Consider the following 20,897-nt stretch of genomic DNA (forward strand, 5'->3'; position numbering starts at 1 on the left):
CTAGTGAGATGGGAGCCATCGGAAGGTTCTGAAAGAATGACATGATCTGACTTAGTTTTAAAGGACCACTCGTTGCAAAATACAGACTGTAAGGGGGCAACAGAGGAAGCAGGAAGACTAGAAGGAAGGTAAGGGCTATAATTCATATGAGAGGTGATGGTGACCTTGAGCATGGTGAGGGAGAGGTAGTAGTGAGGAGAGGTGGTCAGATGCTGAATGTACGTTGAAGATGGAGTTGACAGTATTTGCTGAGGAGGTGGTTTCTCTTTAAACATCTCCTCTCTTCCTCAGATAGCAGTGAGATAGCACTGGCTGTGAAGCCAGGCTGCCTGGGTTCAAACCCTGCTTTACCACTTGTTATGTGGCCTTTGGCAAATTACTTCATTTTTCTCTGCCTCGGTTTCCTCACTGGTAAAACAGGGAGAATAAATATTTCATAAAGTTAACATGAAGATTAGACGAGCTAATATTTGGAAAGCATGTAAACTAGGGCCTGACGTATAGTAAGTGCTGTGCAAGTGTTTTTAAGACAAATAAGCATTCGTCAGTCCCTAGTCTAGGTTAGGTTCTAGGCTGTGAGTGATAAACTGTTCCTCCAACATTTTCATAGTCTGTGGATATATATGTAAGTGATCATTTATCAAATTAATGTCTCCCTCATCAGACTGAAAGCTACATTAGGGAGTGAACTGTCACTCCTCTGTCCCTGATAACTGGAACAACTGCCTGGCTCATAGTCACATTCATGAGATACTTATTGATCCAGTGAAGGAATGACCTGATCACATTTCATCATAATTAGCTTTTTACACTTTTATCTACTCCAGCAGAGGAAAAAACTCCTCCTTTATCTTTTTATCTCCTGCATCTAGTAAGTTCTAAGCACAAAGTAGATGTTCAGTAAATATTTGTTGAACTAAGGCAGTAACTCTATAGCTATTTTGTAATCACAGTATTAAATTAATGATGTTACCAATCTGGGGACACCTGGGGTGGCTCAGTCAGTTAAGTGTTGGACTTCGGCTTAGGTCATGATCTCATGGTTAGTGGGTTCAAGCCCCACACTGGGCTGTGCTGACAACTCAGAGCCTGGAGCCTGCTTCAGATTCTGTGTCTCCCTCTCTCTCTCTGCCCCTCCCCTGCTTGTGTTCTCTCTCTCTCTCTCTCTCTCTTTCTCTCTCTCAAAAATAAATAAATAAACTTAAAAAACATCTTTAAAAAAATGACGTTACCAATCTGAAGGGCTATTCAGCAAAAAAGAACAACTGATGTGGACAAACAGAAAAACCTGGATGTGCCCAACATACTTGTACCAAGATGCTTGAAATAATCTTCATAAATATATATGCCAGTATATTAATGAGAACCCATTGCTGTGACTGTGGAAACACTGATCATAAAAGGTGGGCCCCCAACGGATGTACCTTCAAACTGCAAATCACCTACAGCTGCCATCCAGCCAGCGGGTCTTCTCCCAATTATTAAGAAGAAATTTTGCAGGGGTCTAAAAAGGAAAAATAAATAAACTTCATAAGATACCAGAATAAAATATACGCAAACAAATCTTGTTTCAGCATTAGAAATGGTACTATTTTCCTTGCCTCCTTCTTTGGTAGGGTGAGACAGGTCTGTATAAAGATAACCACTTAGCAACAGATATAAAGAAACTAACCATAGGGAGTCCAAAGGTTCCATCCAATCTCACTCACTCTGTGGGAGTTTAAGAGCCTGGAAATGTAAGGGTGAGGAACAGGAGGCTGGAGTTTGAGAGGTGGCTATGAGGGCAGTCAAGAGCAAAGACAGTTCAGCCTAGCCAGTGGTTAAGGGCACAGGCTCTGGGGTCAAACAGACCTGGGTTTGATTCCCGATTCTGCTTGTCCTCGCTGTATGACTGCAGGCTCCTCGGGGCCTCAGTTTTCTCATCTGTAAAATGGGTTCATAATGGTACCTACTCGCACGGTGCTGGGGGGCCATTAAATGAGACAGTGAGTGTAAGGCGCTTAGTGCACAGCCGAGCAATTAGTAGGCGTTGGAGTGACGGCGACCCTGCAGCTTGGGATACCCTAAGCCCCGGCAGGCCTGGGCAAGGGCTGCCCAAAAAGCAAAGGCAGGGTTGTAGGGGGAGGATCTGGGCCGAAGCGGCCCGGCGGGCAGGAGACAGCGGGCCTCTCGCGTCCCGGGCTCTCCCCGCAGTCCCGGCCGCCTCACCTCGAGGGGCTCGGCGTCCAGCTGGTCGGGGGGAGACTCCAACCTCAGTAGTACCAGGCAGGTTCAGGTCCAGCCGAGTTGCCGGAAGCCGGAGATCCGGGGGGCGGAACTTCTCCACCTCCTCCGGGCAGAGCCCCGCCTCCTTAAAGAGACCGAAGCGTTGCTTCTGAGACTGGGCAGCCGCGGCCTCCAGAGCCGGCTCCTAGCCCCGCCCCTGGGAGGCGGAGGCTCGGGTTCTTAAAGAGACAGGCGCAGTCCGGAGCGGTGGTGGGCGTGGAGTGGGGGGAGGAGAAGGGGAGGCACAAAGAATTCTCTAGCTTGTGGGGACTTTTTATTGTTTGTTTATACCTCTATTCTTATTGAAATATAAAATAACATAAGGAAGAACGGTTGTCGAGAGACCAAAAGTCATCAACCTCTCGCATTCTTTTTTGGCTAAAAATTTAATGAAGCGGTAAGGGAGTGGATGAGTCCAATCCTTTCTGAGTTGTGAACGAGTGAGCGAGCGCAGGATGACGTCTGTTCTAGTGGCCGCCGTCCCCCGTGAGTGTGGTATTTGTTCCTTCACTCCCGCACCGCCTCCCTCTGCCCCGGGTAGGGGCGGGGGGCGGGGGGAGCAGTAGGCCTTTCTCACGCACCCTTCTGTCCTCCACTGCACTGACCGCCACCCGGCACTCGACAGGGTCCCAGTAAACGATGGCGGGGGTGCACCAGCGAACCTGGTGAGAATCGTTTCGCCTGCCTTCCGTCTTGGCCTGGTTAACGCCTATATAGCCTTCCAGGTTTTGGTACATTTTCTCCTTGCAGAAAAAGCCTGCCTTGCTCCACCACCGCGCAAGGACTTCTTGACCTCCCCTGGTCTCCAGGGCTCGCTTCTACCACTGCGATTGCTGTTTTCTGCCCATCTTTACCAGCCTGTGAGCAATTAGAGCGCAATGATCAGGAATTTTCTGGTGCCTGGGTCGCCAGGGCCAGGCACGCAGTAGTTGCTCACTAAAGGTTAACTGTAGAGTGAGCAAGTTCTGGCTGTCTGAGCGGCATAAGCATAATTCGCGGCTCACACAAAGGGTGACTTCGGCCTCACCACACTGGACCCCTGTGGTCAATTGGAAAGACTTTACATCTGACTCACACACACACACACACACACACACACACACACACACTCACACACTCACACACTCACTCACACTTACACTTAGTGTATTTGTTGAGCTGACATCCTGATCAGGCTTTATACAAGCAGGATCTCTAATTCTCAAAACAATCCTGCAAGCTTGAGGTGATTATCCTCATTTTATAAAGAAAAAGCTGAGGCTTAGAATATGAGAAGGGTATCAGGAATGAATTGCAATGCACAAATTCAGGTGGGCAAGTATATTAAACACCTCATGCCCCATTTCACATCCTCCTGGCCTCATCTGCTGCTTATTTCACCACCATGCATCTTACTCCACTCCAGCAGGTGGAACCTAAGTGGGCTTCACCTCAGGCCCACGCCTCAGCGTTCTCACCTGCCTCATGGCTTGTGTCCTGATCCCATGGGGTCCTGGGGCTGTTGGAACTGGTCAGCACCAGGACAGGAACAGCCCAGAAGGGCCGGGATGGGGAGTGGTTGATGCCTCATGGACACGTTTTTGACCAATGGGGTCAGCAACTGATGCTTCTCTCTTTTTCTCCTCAGAAAGACTCTTCAGATATTTCATATAGCTTTCTAACTCTCTTGTAGGATCGAGCAGCAAGTGCCTCAGGAAGTGGCCAATTTGATAATGCATCCTTGCAACGGCGCTCCTTCCTTTTCTGCTTTATAACCCCTGTCCGTCACTCCCGGTTCTTGAACTCACACTTGCCAATGAAGTACTCATATGAGGAACCTACACTAAGGCACACTGGTACCACGAGCGACCCCGGTAAGCAGCCCTCAGGTTGGAATTTTAGAACTGGACTGCTCAGCAGTCAGATGGCAACAGTCCCATCGCTGGTGGTCAATGTGTGTGTTGGGGGGAGGTGATAACAGCTAGGCTATATATTTCTTCTCTCAGAAACAGAAATAAAGGTTATATCGGTTTATTAGTTATAATGATATAAAAGTTTTGGCTCAAACTGAGATAAGAATCAAAGATTACTGGTTTAACTAAAACAGTGATTCTCAGCTGTAGGATATTTTGCTCCGAGGGGGTATTTGGCAACGTCTAAAGTTGCCAAAAATCTCATTTTTGACTGTCATAACTTGTGGGGTGCTACTGGAGTGCTCCTGGCCCTCATACTTCTAAACATCCTACAGGGCACAGGATAGCCCTTCATAACAAAGAATTATCTAGTCCAAAATGTGGACTATTGGTGTCAAGGGTAAAAAACCAAGCTCAGATGTTCAGATGTCCTTAAGTTGTCTGCCCAAGTATGATAAAGTAGATGAGCTCAGCCGCTGATGCTAATTCCACCTCTACTGCTCTGAAGGGGAATGAACCAGTGAGAGATGGAACCCATCCCACCCTCCCACCCCAGATAGAATGAGGGAAGCATGAAGGGGGAAGGAAAGCTGAGGAGCATCTTGCTCTGATGGACAGGGATAAGGGGGGTAAAGGGGACACTCTGGTTAGATGCTGCATGTGATCCTGACTTAGTCCCCTGGCTTTTTGCTGGTGACCACATAGGTGAGCCATGTTCCAGAAAGCATCTCCACCACCCCCGTGAGCAACACCCATCACAAGGAGAGGGCTGCTGGCACTGTGGGAGCATCTCACCCTGACCCTAGGACTGCTTTAATCTTTTTCTTTTGGATTTCCTAACACACAGCCCTCTTGTCCTTTTTTAATGCGCCCGGTGTTAAGGGCTAAGATTGTTTGAAGCCACCGTGTGGGCAAGGGAGACCTGAAATAGGCCGCTGGCCCTTGCTCAGCGTAGGCCAGAGCCATCCTGCAACAAACAGGACACAAGACTCATATAAATGTCCCCCTCCCCCTACCAAAATTTGATCATAAAAATTTGTAAACCAACTGCAAACATTTTAAAAGACAAAATAACAGATTTCAAAGACTTTGTAAACTGAGTGGGCTAGTCCCAGATACTCGGTAGTTAGCAGTACGTGGGAGACAAAGTGGAGAAGCATGGCTTGGCCTGCATTCTATTGCATGCCCTGTCTGATAGAGAGGTTAAGTGATTCGGCTTTGGTCATACAGCTGGGTGCAGATCGGGCCAGTGGTGTGCTGGAGCATTCTCGGACCAGTTCATGAGAGCTGGTTGCTAAATTCTCAGCAATCCTGTTATTCTCAGGAGCCAGTTATTAAATCCAGCCATTATTAAAGTTAAATTATATAAGCTTACAATTAAAGAAATTATATGAACAATAAATTATTTTAACAACAGAGGTAATAATGTTCAAAACACTGCTTTCTAAGTATTTCTCTACATTTTACCATTATCTATTCTCCTGAAGCTGTATCTATCTTATACATACAGTGTGCTTCTGATAATCTCTTCCCAATCTCTTTAGTGATGTCACATTGGTAGCTTAAAATGAGCAGTGGTGAAATTAATTACATCACAGAAATAGGCAAAAGCTACATGTCTGGGATTGATTTACTGTGATGTTAATTGTCTAGACCAGGGCTGGCAATCTTTTTCTAGAAAGTCCAGAATAGTAAATGTATTTCAGCAGAGTCTGTTGCAACTAGTCAAATCTGCTGTTGTAGCACAAAAGTAGACATAGGCAAAAGTATAAATGAATGGCAGGCTGTATTCCAAAAAGCATTATTTATAAAAATAGGCAGAGGGCCAGATTTGGCCATAATTTACCACAATTTACCAGCCCCTGGTCTAGATTTAAGAAAGTGATGGAGAAAACGTTAAAGTGCAGGTTAAATATAAAAATACATGTTGTATCTGTAGTAGTAATGTGAATAACACAAAAAATTGAGGCAGTATTCTTTGAGTATTCAAAAACAACATCATGAGCAAACAAGTCAGATTTTGACATATGTGTTTATTGTTTCACTTTTACCTTCCTCCTTAACCTAAAGAAAAGTATTATTAACACTCATGTCCAAACTATCCTATTTCTCAATTGCAAACATAGGTGGACTGAAGAAAAGTATTTGCCAAAAAGCAATGAAAGCATCCTATGAAAACTAATTGGCTAGATGGAATTTGCAATAAGGAATATTTTATATTTTATTGTCATTTGTAAATTTTTTACTGCACATCCTTTATATCTGTAAAATTGATGACAAACTTACAGATGTATGCATACTTTTTTTTTTCTTTTTTCCTGAGACAACCAGTGGTTGAACTTTAGGCTCAGACCCAGATCTCTCTGCAAAGCCCACAGGGAGCCACGAGTTTTCCAAACCTCAGCTGTGTAGGGCCACCACCATGATTCCCACCATAGCTGGCAACTACCTGCAGCTATGCTGTCTTATTTATATACCCCCCACTCGCCTTTGAACAAAAATTGACAGAAGGTTAGTATCTTGGCTTTGCAGATATCAAATTAATCTTTTTAAAAAAATTTTTTTAAGTAGATGCTGAACTGTATCAGATGTCTTTTCTACGTTTAATGAGGAATCACATGATCTTTCTACTTTAGTCCCTTAAGATGCTATGCAGTAAAAGATTAACTCAGCAGGTCTGAGTTGTCTAAATCCTGCACATTTCAAATGAAAGTTTGTCTATTGCCTGGCTACTGGAAGATCCCTTCTAAGCCCTTGGACTATCCTGCCATTAAGAGAGTCCTTATTTACCTGAGGCTTTGGGCCACACCAGATAATTTATACTAACAATGTGATTCTGGTAGATACCTTGGGCCGTATAGTATCAGTTTGACCTCTGGAGATGTTGGAGACTGAAGGTCAGCCACAAGCAAGTGTCAGTCATGCCAGTATGATCAACCATCAAAAGCCTTGGACATCAATGCTGGGTGAGTGTTTCTCCATTTTGCCACCCATTTCTACTGGGAGAATTAAGCGATGTCTGTAAACCTCACTGAGTGAGGACAGTTGGGGGCTTTCTCTTGGTCTCTCCTACATCCTGCCCTGTGTCCCTTTTCTGTGCTGATTTTAATCTGTATCCTTTCACTGTAGTATCTTTTCAACTGTATCCTTTTAACTGTAATTGAACCAGAGGGTGGTCTTGGGAACCGTTGAACACAAATGGCAAACTGCTTGGATTCTGTTGCATTTCATTAGCTAATGTTGCTGAGAATTCCAGGAATTTTTATTTTATTTATTTATTTATTTTTTTTAATGTTTATTTATTTTTGAGACAGAGAGAGACAGAGCATGAACAGGGGAGGGTCAGAGAGAGGGAGACACAGAATCTGAAACAGGCTCCAGGCTCTGAGCTGTCAGCACAGAGCCCGACACGGGGCTCGAACTCACAGACTGCAAGATCACGACCTGAGCCTAAGTCGGGCGCTTAACCGACTGAGCCACCCAGGCGCCCCTCCAGGAATTTTTAGATCTATGTCCATAAGTGAAATGGACCTATACTTTTCTTGTACAGTCTTTATCCAGCTTTCAAATTAAGGTTATATAGCTTCATAAAATGAACTGAGAGGCATTCTCTCTTTTGCTATTTCCTGGAAATCTTGTGCAAGGCAAGTATTATCAATCCCTTGAAAGTTTGGCTAAACTCTTTTGTAAAGTGATGTGAGCCTAGGATTATTTTGGTGGGAAAGATGTTAGGGGTTAGAGTTTCAATTTTAAATGGACATTGACCTTTTCAAATTTCTGTTCCTTTTTACCAATTTCAGTATCTTGATATTTGTCAGAAAGGTACATGTCATCTAAGGTTTTTAATATACTGACACGTTGTTCAAATCTCATTTTATTTTTAAAATCTCTGTTGTGTCTGTTCTTTTTAAAAAAATGTTTATTTATTCATTTATTTTGAGGGAGAGAGGGATTGTGCGAGAAAGAGAAAGAATATCCCAAGCAGGCTCTGCACTGCCAGCGTGGAGTCCCACACCAGGGCTCGATCTCACAACTATGAGATCACGACCTAAGGCAAAATCAAGAGTTGGACGCCCAACTGACTGAGCCACCCAGGCGCCCCTCTGTTGTGTCCATTCTTACTAGTGTTTATTTGAGATTTTCATTCTTTATCAGATTTTGTTAGAGATTTATTTATCTCAGTAATCATTTCAAGGAAAATTTTTTGAGTCATTTGTTTTTTCCTTCTAGCTCTCCATTGCCACCCATCCACCCAACCCCACCAATTTATTCTTTTCTTTCCTTATCTTTATGATTTCCTTGTGAGGGGGCTTACTCTATTGTCCTTTTTCCCATCATGCATTTGAATCTTCAGTTCATTTTTTCATTCTTTTTTGTTTTATTAAAAGAAAGTATTCTTGGTATTGTTTTAGCTGTGACACACATTATGCTTTCATTGTTATTCACTTCTAAATATTTTATAATTTCCCAAATGACTTCTTCTTCAATCCAAGGCTTATCTGACAGCATGCCTTATAGTTTCAGGGTATAAGGGATTTTTTAGCTAACATTTTGTTACCAAATTTCTAATTTAATGATGTACAAGTCAGTGGTTATTAGTACACCCACAGAGCTGTGTATCCAGCCTAATTATATAATTTTAGAATACTTTCATCACCCCAGAAGAAACCTTGTACCCATAGCAGTCATTCCCAATCTCCATCACCACTCTCATAGTCCCTGGGAACCACTAATCTACTCTGTCTTTATACAGTGGTCTATTCTGGGCATTTCATTTAAGTGGAAAAGTACAATATATAGGTTTTTAAAACTTTTTCAATATATAGGTTTTTTTGGTTTTGTTTTGTTTTTATTTATTTATTTATTTATTTTTCAATATATGAAGTTTATTGTCAAATTGGTTTCCATACAACACCCAGTGCTCATCCCAATATATAGTTTTTAAAGACTGGCTTCTTTCACCTAGCATAATGTTTTCAAGGTTTGGCCATATTGTAGCATGTATCAATCAATATGTCTTTCCTTTTATTGCTTAATAATATCCCATTGTGTAGATAGACTACAATTTGTTTATCATATTCCAGTTAACAGAATTTAGGTCATTTCTACTTCTTGGCTATCATGGATTATGCTACTGTAAACATTCATGTACAAGTTTTGTGTGAACATGTTTTAATTTCCCTTGGGTGTATACCTAGAAGTAGAATTGCTGGGTTACATGGTTCCTTTCCTGAACTAATGCTGTAAAATCTGTATTCTTTGTTGTGTGTGACTACTGAAGTCTCTGCTTGGTTGCTTTAGTAGTTAGCTAATGATTGCACAGATTTCCTTAACTGCCTGGAAGGAATAAGTCTCTCAGACTTTGCTGAGGGGCTCTGTGTGAATGTTGGCTCATGCCTCCAACGCTGAGTCAGACAGGTGACCGCTCTTAGCCTTCACTTCCTACTTGTTCAGAGCCTCAAGGTCAGCCAGAGACAGAGATTAGGGCCTTCTTGGGTCTTTCTTGTGCATGCCTATAGCCCCACACATGCACATGGCCTTCTGGATTTCCAGGAATATTTTGGAGCTTTGCGAAACCCCCCTATGGACGTCTCATTCCTCAATTTTTTTCTTTTTAATTTTTTTGGTCAGCCTCTCATTACCCCAAACTTATTACACCACCTCAGACAATTGTAGTGTTAAAGAATTGCCACTGATATTATGACAAATGCCCTGCTTTTATAGAGTGAGCTCTGACTCAGGTCAAATAAAACCAAGACCCAAGAATGGAGCTTTCCAAGGAAGACATTAGACAAGTCAAATAATGGAAGTTCTCTGAGGATAGGACTTTTTTTGAAGAGCTCCCAACGCATTCTTCCACTTCCAGTGTCTACTTGATGGCTGTTTTTCACAGCAACCATGGTTGCAAAGCTGTTGTTTTTCAACTGGAGCTGTGTGAAGGGCATGGGAATAGAGTGAGTTAAAACACCACAAAGCTCTTACCAAGATTCAGCTGTTTTTCTTGAATAGACACTTTTCAGATTATTGCAAGCTTTTCGCTGGTTAATTTAAAGAATTCTGAAAAAAAAAGTTGATTTTGACCATTTTCGCCATTGTTCTCATCACCTTTATAAAGGAGTGGATTTTCCAAGATCCTTACCCTTCCTTCCATTCCAGAAGTGCTTCTAAGTCATTTACATTAAATGCGATTATTTTCTATATTTAGACACTTCAGTCATCTTTTTGCACATTAAATACTTCCAAGCCCTCTTCATATTCCTTACTATCTTTCATTATCTAGGTTAATTTTTTTCCTTGCTAATTCAAAGTGATAGATCCATTTTATTTTGTTGCTTCTAACTCATTTTTTTTCTAGAAGCTTATTAAAGTCATGCATACTATCCAATGAACAAGAAAATACCCCAGCACATTCTCTAGAGTTTTGTTTCTGTATTGTTATTATATACATTCTGGTACTTGCTCTGTTGTTTATTCTGACACTTGCTCATTTAGAAAATGATAAACTTTACAAACAAACTCACTCATTCTTATTTTCCTTAGCCCATGGCATTTTCCTGGATTCATTTCTCTTCTTGCTGAAGAGTTTCCCGTAATAATGTTTTCAAGATGTGTCTCTGTGGCAAACCTTCCAATGGCTATACGTGCCTCATAATATCTCAAATTTATTTTACCCTCATGTTTAAATATTAATTTAACAACATGAAATTCAGTCACTTTCCCTCGACACTTGACAAATATTATTCCCTTTTCTACTTGTCTCCAATGGTTCTTATCATTTTATCCTTCTGTAGATAATCTGCTCATTTTTCTTGGTGGGACCATGTATTGTATTGTGTTGTGTTGTGGGATTATATTGTATCTTATTGTATTATATTGTACTGTATTGCATTGTATTGTATTGTATTTTTTTAGAGAAGTTTTAGGTTCCCAGAAAAATTGTAAGGAAGAGAGAAAGGTATTTCTCCTGTACCCCTGTCCCACATATGCACAGCTTTCTCCATTATCAATATCTCCCATCAGATGGTTCATTTGTTATAGTTGATAAACCTACACTGACACATCATAATCATCTGAAGTCCATGGTTTACATTAGGGTTCACTCTTAATGTTGTACATTCTTTGGGTTTGGACAAATGTGTAATGACACGCATCCACCATTATAGTATCATACAGAGTACTTTCAATGCCCCCCCAAATCCTCTGTGTTTCTCCTGTTCACCCCACCCCAAACCCCTGGAATCCTCTGATATTTTCACTGTCTCCATAGTTTTGCCTTTTCCAGAATGTCATATGGTTCAAATCATACAATATGTAGCCTTCTGAGATTGGCATCTTTCACTTAATACTATACATTTAAGGTTCCTCCATGTCCTTTCATGCTCCTTCCTTTTTAGCACTGAATAATATTTTCCAGTGTCTGGATGTATCCCAGTTTATTTATCCATTCACTTACTGAGGGAAATCTTGGTTGCTTCCAAGTTTTGGCAGTTGTGAATAAAACTGCCATAAATATCTGTGTGCAGGGTTTTGTGTGGACTTAGGTTTTCAACTCCTTTGGGTAGATATCAAGGAGCGGGATTACTGGATTGTAAGGGAAGGGTATGTTTAGTTTTTTAAGAAACTGCTACACTGACTTCAAAAGTAGTTGTACCATTCTACATTCCAACCAGCAAAGAATGAGAGTCTCTTGCTGTGCACCCTCACCAGTATTTGGTGGTATGGGTGTTCCAGATGTTGGCCTTTCTGATAGGCAGATGGTGGTATCTCATTATCGTTTTAACTTGCAGTTCCCTAATGACATACAATGTGGATCATCTTTTTATATGCTTATTTGTCATCTGTATGTCTTCTTTGATGAGGTGTCTGTTAAGGTTTTTGCCCCTTTTTTTAACTGGATCGTTTGTTTTCTTACTGTTGAGTTTTAAGAGTTCTTTGTATATTTTGGTAACAGTTTGTTATCAAATGTGTCTTTTGCAAATGTTTCTCCCAGTCTGTAGCTCGTCTTCTGATTCTTCTGACAGTGTCTTTCACAGAGCAGAAGGTTTTGATTTTAATAAGTCCAGCCTATTCTTTCTTTCATTGATTGTATCTTTGGTGTTGTATCTAAAACATCATCAACAAACCCAAAGTCATCTAGGTTTTATGCTATGTTATATTCTAGAAGCTTTATAGTTGGGGTGCCTGGGTGGCTCAGTCGGTTAAGCGTCCGACTTCGGCTCAGGTCACGATCTCACGGTCCGCGAGTTCGAGCCCCGCGTCGGGCTCTGGGCTGATGGCTCGGAGCCTGGAGCCTGCTTCCGACTCTGTGTCTCCCTCTCTCTCTGCCCCTCCCCCGTTCATGTTCTGTCTCTCTCTCTGTCTCAAAAATAAATAAACATTAAAAAAAAAAATAGAAGCTTTATAGTTTAGTGTTTTACGTTAGGTCTGTGATCTACTCTGAGTTCATTTCTGTGAAAGGTGTAAAGTCAGTGCCTAGATTTTATTTTATTTTATTTTATTTTATTTTATTTTATTTTATTTTATTTTATTTTATTTTATTTTATTGCACGTGGATGTCTGGTTCTTCCAGCACCATTGTTGAAGAGACTGTCTTTTCTCCTTTGTCTTGTCTTTGTTCCTATGTCAGATTACTTGACTATATTTATGTGGTTCTGTTTCTCGGCTCCCTATTCTGTTCCATTGATACTTGTCTATTCTTTGCCAATAGCACACTGTCTTGACTATTATAGCTTTATAGTAATCCTTGAATTGGGGTAGTATCAGTCATCTGATTTTGTTCTTCTCATTCAATATTATGTGATATCTACTTTTTCTCTCTGGAAACTTACAGAAATTTCTCTTTGTGACCAATGTTCTTAGATTTCACTATAATATGACTAGGTGTGTTTTTGGGTTTGTTTAATGTTTGCTTATTTTTGAGAGAGACAGAGACAGAGCACGAGCTGGGGAAGGGGGGAGACACAGAATCCGAAGCAGGCTCCAGGCTCTGAGCTGTCCGTACAGAACTCAATACGGGGCTCAAACTCACGAGCCATGAGATCATGACCTGAGCCGAAGTTGGGTGCTCAATTGACTGAGCCACCCTGGCACCCCTAGGTGTGGTTTTTTCAATCTTACTTTCAATCTGAAGTCTTACATATTTCTCTAATTTTAGTGGTTTTTAGTTGGGATTTCACGAAAGTCTTTTTCCCTATATTTGTTTCCCTCTGTGAATCAGGATAGGCCAGGTCACGCTGCAATAACTGATGTGACCCTCCCCCCACTGCCTCCTTTGATGTAGGTTGTTCAATTGAATCTTTTCCTTTAAGACGGTGTTTTATCTTTCTGAATGAACTCTTACTCTCCTAGGGGTTTTAGCCCCTTGTCCTGGTGATGAATACCTGAGAGAAGAGCCTAAAAAAACAAAAACAAAACAAAACAAAACAACACCTGTGCCCTGTGTTCTATGTGATGAATTGGGAGAGAAAGGTGTGGAGAGCTACCAAAGAGTGGAGAGGGCAGCTGTGTTACATACTCTGTATCAGTGTCCTGGCACTGCTCATTGTCACCTTTATCTAGAACCACCCAGTCCTTGGAGATATGGACAGAGAGTGTAAAAGGGGGACCACTTAGGACTTGCCAGTCTGCCTGAATCTCAGTTAACCATGCCCCACTCTGGTCTGGTTTCAGCAGTAGTGATGGGCTGGCTACTGGTTTTTTTGTTTAGTTGGTTTTTTAATAAGAGGGAGTGAAAGGGTCTCTCAGTGGAATGTATGGGACAGCAAATGGACACATGGAAACATGATAGTCCACCCTCTCTCCAGTCCCCAGTGCACAACCATCGTCTTAGGTGTTGTCAGCTCTGTCCCGTGCCTTCACCGAGACCTACTCACCCTCTGTTGCCCGGGAAGCTCCCACAGTGTTCACATTAATTTGACAGATTGACCAACCACTTTGGTTCCTAGGCTGTTTCCAGGTGTCTCCATCCTGTTAGGAACTGTAATATTTCCCTCTAAATCAATCACTTTTGGGGGATGATGCCCAACCCTTTATTCCTATTCTTATTTTTCTATTCAGAACATATTTATTTAGATTTACCTATATGTTTACCAGTTTCATTGCCACTACGCCTGCTTACATTTTAGACATTCCTCCTGAGAGCATTTTCCTTCTTCCTGAAAATTTTAGAAGTAATTTTAATGAAGTCTAGGATCATAAACTCAGGTTTTGTTTATTCAGGAATACTTTCCTTCATCCCCATTCTTTTCTTTTTTTTTTTTTTTTTTTTGGAATATTTGATAGATTTTTTTTTTAAGTTTTTATTTATTTATTTTGAGGGAGAGAGAGGGGCAGAGAGAGAGAATTCCAAGCAGGCATAGAGCCCAAAGCAGGGCTCAAACTCACCACCCAAACCATGAGATCATGACCTGAGCTGAAATCAAGAGTCAGACGCTCCATTGACTGAGCCACCCAGGCGCCTCTCATCCCCATTCTTAAAAGACAGTTGGGGGGGGCGCCTGGGTGGTCCAGTCAGTTAAGCGTCTGACTTCGGCTCAGGTCATGATCTCACAGTTTGTGAGTTTGAGCCCCGCATCGGGTTCTGTGCTGACAGCTCCGAGCCTGGAGCCTGCTTCGGATTCTGTGTCTCCTTCTCTCTCTGCCCCTCTCCAACTTGTGCTCTGTCTCTCTATGTCTCTCAAAAAATAAATAAATGGAAAAAAAAATTTTTTTAAAGACAGTTGGGTTGAGCACACAATTCCTGATTGCCAGTTATTTTTTCCCTCAATACTTTGAAGATATTATTCCACTACCTTCTGATTTCCACTGTTGCTGCTGAGGACTCTGCTGTTGCACTTGGTGCCCCACCTAAATCTTCATGACTACCTGCTGCATCCATTCCCCAACTTCTGTGGTGATTACTCATGGCTCAGAGCTCCCTTTTTCTCTGGAGAATTACCCTTCAGCAGAAGGATGCTGCTTTGTCTGGAAATGTCTGGGAGGTGATACGTGTAGCCAGTAACTGAGTGATAGGAGTATACTAATGGTTGACCCCTCTTTGCCTCAAATTGATATAACTCAGTGGTGCCATACATGATCCAGAGCATCCTCATGGGATCAGGGAAAGACTAGACCTCATCTGAAACCACATTTTACTTAGCTTCTTCCCTTGCCCTGTCCTGTTTTCCTATACCTTAAAGGTTCTCCTGAGAGCCCTGTCAGTAAATCATGTGCCGAAGGATCTTGTCTCAGGCTCTGCTTCTAGGAAAGCTGACTCAAAATTGCTGTCAATATGATTCTCAATTCTTTGTAGGGGACTGTTTCTTCCCTCTGACTTTTTTTTTCTTTGCTTGCTTGCTTTTACTTATTTCTTGTCCCCCCCATGCCTACTTCAAGATCTTCTCCTTGTTCTTGTTTTTGTGTGTGTGTGTGTGTGTGTGTGTGTGTGTATGTGTGTGTGTGTGTGTTCCATAGCTTCACTAAAACAGCGTACTGATTACTTTTTGTAAATGTCACTCTGAATTGCTTTAACTTCTCTTTCATGTTTTCAAATAACATTTTTTCATGTTTTTCAAATCCTTTGATTTGCATGGCATCCCAAGTAATTTCTTTATACATCATTCTAGCTAATTCTTTCTTCAGGGGTTCTTAATCTGCTATTTAAACCACCCACTGAGTTTTTAATCCAGCCATTATGTATTCATTTTCTAAAAGTTCTGTTTGGTTCTTTAAAAATCATTTTGGATAACCCGTGAATGCTTTTTTTTTTTTTTTTTAATAATCCAGGAAGGCAAATACTTAATAGTTTGCTGGTAGAAGCTGGCCTTTGTTGTCAGGGTTCCCTGACTCCTATGAATGAATTAAACTTTTAACACATAGTTATAATTATTTAAATAGGCTGTATTTGATAATTCCACTACCTGAAATTCTTAAGGATTTCAATGTTGTTTTTCTGCTGACTCTCACTCATGGTGGTTTGTTTCTTTGTACTACTCGTGGTGGTAATCTTTGCATACTCATATCAGTTTTATCCTAATCTATGGAAATCCTCAGGTCTAAATATTTTTTCTTTTCTAATGGTTCTATTTGGCTCTTTTTTCAAATGCACACAGTCATTGTTGACACCAAGATACAGGGGATATCTTTTCAGAAAAGAGTTAATATTGATTCTTCCAGAAGCCAGTAGTCACTGCCGACACGGGACCACTTTCATATCCTTCCAGGAGTCTCTGTCCTAATGTAGGAAACTCAGAATCGGCCGCTCTGTCCTATAGCATGTTCCAGACTTCCTTGCACAATCACAGAACTGATATTGCCATTTTCCCTCAGGGCTGCTTTAACTTTTACATTTGCCCAAACCATTTTGCCCAGTTCCCTATTTTGGTTTTACCCAATGATATTATTTATGCGTGTGTACACTTACATGTCGATGTTTGGAGGTTTTCCTTTATCTCCTGTGAACGTAATACATTAAAATAGTTTTTTGGGGGTTGTCTGTGTGGCTAGGTGGGTTAAGCGTCCAACTTTGGCTCAGGTCATGATCTCACGGTTCCTGGGTTCGAGCCCTGCATCAGGCTCTCCACTGTCAGCACAGAGCCTGTTTTGGATCCTCTGTCTCCCTCTCTCTCTCTGGTCCTCTCCCTTTTGCAAGCTGTCTCTCTTTCTTTCAAAATAAATAAATAAACATTAAAAAAAATAAAATAGTTTTTTCATGGAAAAGCTAGTTGTTTTGTGAGCAAAAGGCTGACATACTGCTAGCAATTCTTAACTAGTGTTTCTATTATTCAAAATTCCAAGCATGCACAGAAAGTAAAGGACAATTCACTGAAATCCCGTGTACCATCACCTATGTTCACTTACCACATCCTCGTTTTCCTTCTTTTTTTAATGGTTTTGTGAGCTCACTCTTTAAACTTAAATATATATATTTTTTAATTTTTTTGTTTGTTTGTTATGTTTCTTTTTGAGATGGAGAGAGATAGTGCGAGCAGGGGAGGGGCAGAGGGAGAGAGAGAATCCCAAGCAGGCTCCAGTGATGGCACGGAGCCTGACATGGGGCTCGAACCCACAAACCATGAGATTATGACCTGAGCTGAAGTTGGATGTTCAACTGACTGAGCCACCCAGGCGCCCCTAAATATGTTTATTTTAGAGAGAAACTGTATATCAACTTCATGAAATGGAAAACCACGATCTCTTGCCATTAATAGAATGTAGCTATACTAATAAATACAATGAAAATCAAAGTCATTAAAAATTAAGAAAATAAATGATAAAATATAAAAGTAATAATCTATTTATACAAATACATATCTAAAAAACTTTTTAGTGAGAATAATGGAACAATACATGATCAATCAGTAACACAGATATATTAAGCTCGTTGTCTTTTTTTTTAATGTTTATTATTTATTTTTGAGAGAGAGAGCAAGAGAGAGACAGAGCCTGAACAGGGGGAGGGGCAGAGAGAGAGGGAGACACAGAATCCGAAGCAGGCTCCAGGCTCTGAACTGTCAGCACAGAGTCCAAGACGGGGCTCGAATTCATGAACCATGAAATCATGCTCTGAGCTGAAGTCAGACGCATAACTGACTAAGCCACCCAGGCACCCCTCATTGTCTCTTTATTTAAGATAAGGATTTGTTTCTAGAATAATAAAATGAGTCTGTTGTTTGGTTTCAGTGCTACAGCACCAAGAATCCCAACTCCCAACACATATCTGCAATTGGAAAGGAAAGGCAAACCATATTTAATCCCTTTCTAGATTTCAGTGAAACATGTTTATACCTACTTTGCATTACAAACAGTTGTCAGCTTTCTGAAGTGATGGTTAATGTATCACTGAAAATAACAGAAGTGCTGGAGGTTTCAAATGTTTATGGGCAGCCTGTGTAACATGGTGTATCATAGGTCCACCCCAAGTCTCAGTGATCTGTAGGAGGTCGCAGAGAACTTAGCGTATAGTCATACTCACAGCTATGCTTTCACAGCAAAAAAATATAAAACAAAATCAGCAAAGGGAACAGGCACAAGGGGCGAAGTCCAGAGAAAACCAGTCCAGAGAAAAAGTTGTGACAACATGTATGAAATATTGTCTCCCAAGGAAGCTCATCAGAGACTCAGTACCTAAGGTTTTATTTTACTGGGAGCTGGTCACATAGGCACCCTCTGTCTAGCACACACCTAAATTCCAGAGTCCCAGAAGGAAAGCAGGTGTTCGGCATAAGGTGTTCAGCAGGTGTTCACACTGTTTTCATAAACAGTTCCTTCACAGTGAACCACTATTTTCAGTGGTGGGAACCCTTCTAAAATCCAAGTTTGCGAGCACTAGTAAAGCGCCAATCTCACAAGAAGGACTTTTTAACATTAACCCTTTTCTGAAGACGTAGCTCACCACTATACTATCTACTTTGGTCTTACCCTAAGTGATAATAACTATGAAATGATAGGGTTTTTTTTAAGTTTATCTACCTATTTTGTAGGGGGTGCAGAGAGAGAGAGAGAGAGAGAGAGAGAGAATCCCAAGCAGGTTCCATGCCATAAGCGCAGAGCCCAGTGCAGGGCTCAAACCCACAAACCATGAGATCATGATCTGAGCCGACACCAAGAGCCAGATGCCCAACCAACTGAGCCACCCAGGTGCCCCAGTTTTGGTGTGCTTTTTATAGGTAATACAAATTGAAAGAAATACATACCCATTAAAATTTTAAATATTAATGTTTACATCATCTCATACCCATTGGGATGGATAGTATAAAAACAAAAAGAAAGCAAACAAAACAAAACACAACACAAAATAGCTAGTGTTGGCAAGGATATGGAGAAATTGAAATCCTTGTGCACTGTTGGTGGGAATGTAAAATGATGAAGCCTTTATGGAAAACAGTTCCTAAAGAAATTAAAAATGGAATTACCATATGATTCAGCACTTCCACTTCTGGGTATGTACCCAAAAGAATTGAAATCAGGGTCTTAAAAACCTATGTTCCTAGCCAATTATTCACAATAATAACTAAAATATGGAAGGAACCCAAATGACCATCAGTAGATGGGATAAGCAAAATGTGTTACATACATACATTGGAATATTATACATATTATCCATACAGTGGAATACATATATTGGAATATTAATCAGCCTTAAATTAAGAATGAAATTCCTCAATATGCTACAGCATGGATGAACCTTGAGAACATTATGCTAAGTGAAATAAGCCGGTCACAAAAAAGACAAATATTCTATGATTCCATTTATATGAGGTACTGAGAGTGGTCCGATTCATAGGCAAGAAACCAATGGTGGTTGCTTGAGGCTGAGGGATGTGGGGAATGGGGAGTTATTGTTTAATGAATATAGTTTCAGAATTGCAAGATGGAAAGAGTTATATGGGTGGATGATGATGATGGTTGTACAATAGTGTGAATGTTCTTAATGTCACTGAATTGTATGCTTAAAACTGTTTATGGCGGTAAATTTTATGTTTTGTGTACTTTACCACAAAAAAAATCAAAAGTAAAAAAGTAATAAGAACAGTGATTATATAGATCATATCGTTCCAATAACTGTTTACATAATAACTCTATTTTTTTTATTTTTTTAACGTTTATTTTTGAGACAGAGAGAGACAGAGCATGAACGGGGGAGGGTCAGAGAGAGAGGGAGACACAGAATCAGAAACAGGCTCCGGGCTCTAAGCTGTCAGCACAGAGCCCGACGCGGGGCTCGAACTCACTGACCGAGAGATCATGATCTGAGCTGAAGTCGGCCGCCCAACTGACTGAGCCACCCAGGTGCCCCATAACTCTATTTTTAAAAAAGTAAAGGGATGAGGAAAGATACACTATGCTAACACTAATCAAAAGAAAGCTGGAATGGCTACACTAATTTCAGAGCAAACTTCAGAGCAAGAAAAATTACCAAGAAGGAGCATTACATAATGATGAGGGATCAATTCTCTAAGAAAACATAACAATCTTTAATGTGTATGTGCCTAACAACAAAGCATTAAAATGCATGAGGCAAAAACTGATAGAACTGAAAGAAGAAATAGAGGAATCCACTATTATAGTTGGAGACTTTAATGTCCCTCTATCAGAAATGGACAGATCTAGCAGACAGAAAATCAGTAAGGACATAGTGGGACTTAACAGCAGCATTGGTCAAGTGGATACAATCGACATATATAGACTACTTCATCCAACAACAGTGGAATATACATTTTTCTCAAACTTACATGGAACATTCACCAAGATAGACCACATTTTGGGCTATAAAATATACCTTAACAAATTTAAAAGAGTAGAAACTATGTTATATATGCTCTCAGGCCACATTGAAATCAGAGTAGAAATCAATAAGAGAAAAATACCTAGAAAATTAGAAAAGAAGAAAGATTTAAAGTCCGCAATCTAAGCTTCTACTTGAGGAAACTAGAAAAAGAGAGAGAGAAAATTAACTCTAAAGTAAGCAGAGGAAAATAAATAATGAAAATTAGAACAGAAATCAATGAAATTGAAAACAGGAATTCAATAGAGAAAATCAAGGAAGCCAAAAACCAGAGGTTTATTGATAAACTTCTAGCCAGGCTAACTAAGAAAAAATTCTAATATTGGAAATGAAAGAGGGCACATTACTAGAGATCCCAGGGATATTAAAGGGATACTCTAAATAGCTCTATGCTCACATGTAATAACCAAAATAAAATGGATTAATTCTTTGAAAGACACAACATGTGAAAACGCATACCAGAAGAAATAAACAAT

General features: G+C 40.7%; 2 protein-coding genes across 5 annotated transcripts in view; one reads left to right on the forward strand and one right to left on the reverse strand.

Annotated features, from left to right (window-relative positions):
- Positions 1-2,333, reverse strand: part of YIPF1 (Yip1 domain family member 1) — a 36,869-nt gene extending 34,536 nt beyond the window's left edge. For 2 of the 3 annotated variants that reach the window (XM_042951439.1, XM_042951437.1), the window contains exons 1-2: positions 2,209-2,333; positions 1,425-1,504 (exon numbers count right to left, since the gene is read on the reverse strand). In XM_042951439.1, the coding sequence (XP_042807373.1) occupies positions 1,425-1,455 (31 nt within the window). In that variant the 5' untranslated portion in view covers positions 1,456-1,504; positions 2,209-2,333. Of the gene's footprint in view, positions 1-1,424; positions 1,505-1,851; positions 1,924-2,208 lie in introns of all 3 variants that reach the window. The other variant, XM_042951438.1, reaches the window with a different exon arrangement.
- Positions 2,334-2,514: 181 nt separating this feature from the next.
- The window catches only part of DIO1 (iodothyronine deiodinase 1), a 41,372-nt gene continuing 22,989 nt past the window's right edge, over positions 2,515-20,897 (forward strand). Inside the window, exons 1-3 of one of the 2 annotated variants that reach the window (XM_042951445.1) lie at positions 2,515-2,751; positions 3,938-4,118; positions 7,001-7,123. The gene's annotated coding sequence lies outside the window, so the exon portion shown is untranslated. The other variant, XM_042951444.1, reaches the window with a different exon arrangement.

This window comes from Panthera leo, chromosome C1, assembly GCF_018350215.1.
Source record: "Panthera leo isolate Ple1 chromosome C1, P.leo_Ple1_pat1.1, whole genome shotgun sequence".
NCBI classification, from domain to species: Eukaryota; Metazoa; Chordata; class Mammalia; order Carnivora; family Felidae; genus Panthera; species Panthera leo.